Raw genomic sequence first — 2,140 nt, 5'->3', positions numbered from 1 at the left:
TCCATGGGGTAGTAAAGAGTCGGACACGACTGAGCGACTTCACTTTCACTTTTCACTTTCATGCATTGGAGAAGGAAATGGCAACTCACTCCAGTGTTCTTGCCTGGAGAATCCCAGGGATGGCAGAGCCTGGTGGGCTACCGTCTATGGGGTCTACCGTCTATGGGGTCTCACAGAGTCAAACATGACTGAAGCGACTTAGCAGCAGCAGACTTAGCAGCAGCAGCTCAGTTGCTAAGTTGTGTAACTCTTTTGCAACTCCATGGACTATAGCCCACCAGACTCCTCTGCCCATGTGATTTCCCAGGCAAGAATACTGGAGTGGGTTGCCATTTCCTTCTCCAGGGAATCTTCCCAAAGCAGGGATAGAACTTGTGTCTCCTGAGAGCCACCACGAAAATCCCATAGATAGACTAAAACAAGTTTAAAAAACAGTCCCCTCTTAACCATTTCCAGATTTAATTTTGATTATTGACTGTTATATCAGCTTTAGGTTCTTTTTACAGTAACAGAAAATTTTGCATCAGAAGACTTTCCTTTTTTACCACCCTCTGTTAGTCCCCTTCCCTTCCCAGGGTGGTTTCTTCCTCTTGTGATAGACCTGCTGCTTGTCTAGGGATGATATATTTCATTTTCTATGTCATCTTTTTCATCAGATTTATCAATAACATGGAGCTCAGAAACAAAACGGGTGTTTCAGGATTTCTTCTCATGGAAGTGACAGAGGATCCAAAACTGCAGTCTGTTGTCTTCAGCCTGTTCCTGTCCATGTACCTGGTCACTGTGCTGGGAAACCTGCTCATCATCCTGCTGGCCATCAACTATGACCCCCACCTCCACACCCCCATGTACTTCCTCCTCTCCAACCTCTCCTTTACTGACATCTGTTTAAGCACAACCACAATCCCAAAGATGCTGATGAACATCCACACACAGAACCAAAGCATTGCTTATGCAGGCTGCCTCATGCAGGTCCACTTTGTCCTGATGTTGGCAAGTTTGGATAGTTGTATTCTTTCAGCAATGGCTTACGATCTCTATGTGGCCGTTTGTCATCCACTGAGGTACACTGTCATCATGTACTCTCGTCTCTGTTGCTTGTTGATTCTTCTTTCTCTGTTTACTATCTTTGTGGATGCCCTGCTCCACAGTCGGATGCTCTTGCAGCTGTCCTTCTGTGCAGCTCTTGAAATCCCCCTCTTATTCTGTGAAGTTGTTCAGGTCATCAAGCTTTCATGCTCTGATACCCTCATCAACAATATCCTGATATATTTTGCATCTAGCATATTAGGTGGTATTCCTGTGTGTGGAATCATTTTCTCTTATGTTCAGATAGTGTCCTCTGTGTTGAGAATAGCATCAGCAAGTGGAAAGTATAAAGTTTTTTCCACCTGTGGGTCTCACCTCTCAATTGTGTCCTTATTTTATTGGACAGCTTTTGGTGTGTACATTAGCTCTGCTTTTACTAATTCTCCCAGAAACAGTGTGGTGCTTTGAATGAGGTACACTATGGTCCCTCAAATGATGAACCCCTTCATCTATAGCCTGAAAAACAGGAATGTGAAAGGTGCCTTGAAGAAACTTGTCAGTATCTAGGACACCTTTTCTTCTGGGATATCTCATTTGCTTTGCACTGGGGTTTCCAGAATGAGTTAAAGTGATAGAAAATCTGGGCAAACCAGAACATTTGCCTGGTTCTTCCACCACCAAATTCTTTGAAAATAACTATGTAACATGATGAAAAGTTCATTTTAACTTTGGGTTTTGATTGCTATGAGAGCCTTAGCTTGACTATATGGAGTATGACTGCTTCTAAGAAGTTCACCTTTATAAGCGCTGCTGCTGCTGCTGCTAAGTCACTTCAGTCGTCTCCGACTCTGTGCGACCCCATAGACGGCAGCCCACCAGGCTCCCCCGTCCCTGGGATTCTCCAGGCAAGAATACTGAAGTGGGTTGCCATTAAGTGCTACTTAGGACAATGCCTGGTGCCTAGTAAGTCTACAATAAAGTTAACTAGTATCACTGTGTTCCATACTTGCCTATATTCACCAGTTTTGTAAACTTAATGTTCTCACATATTTTTATCACTTACCTCAGCAACAAGATTAGTTTTCTTTCATGTTATGTTTATCAGCTGCTT

The 2,140-nt window shown here is 43.5% G+C and overlaps 1 protein-coding gene across 1 annotated transcript; it reads left to right on the top strand.

Moving 5' to 3' along the window:
- The first annotated feature begins 669 nt into the window (after positions 1-669).
- LOC138441716 (olfactory receptor 7G2-like) lies at positions 670-1,497 on the top strand. The gene has a single exon (XM_069592806.1). It carries the CDS (start codon positions 670-672, stop codon positions 1,495-1,497), a length of 828 nt encoding a protein of 275 aa, XP_069448907.1.
- The last annotated feature ends 643 nt before the right edge of the window (positions 1,498-2,140 follow it).

The sequence above is a fragment of the Ovis canadensis genome, chromosome 5 (assembly GCF_042477335.2).
Source record: "Ovis canadensis isolate MfBH-ARS-UI-01 breed Bighorn chromosome 5, ARS-UI_OviCan_v2, whole genome shotgun sequence".
Taxonomy (NCBI): Eukaryota; Metazoa; Chordata; class Mammalia; order Artiodactyla; family Bovidae; genus Ovis; species Ovis canadensis.
This window is presented reverse-complemented; position numbering and strand designations above follow the sequence as displayed.

Excerpts from the sequence above, each read along its gene's own strand:
- LOC138441716 (XM_069592806.1), top strand. The coding sequence starts at position 670 with ATGGAGCTCAGAAACAAAACGGGTGTTTCAGGATTTCTTCTCATGGAA.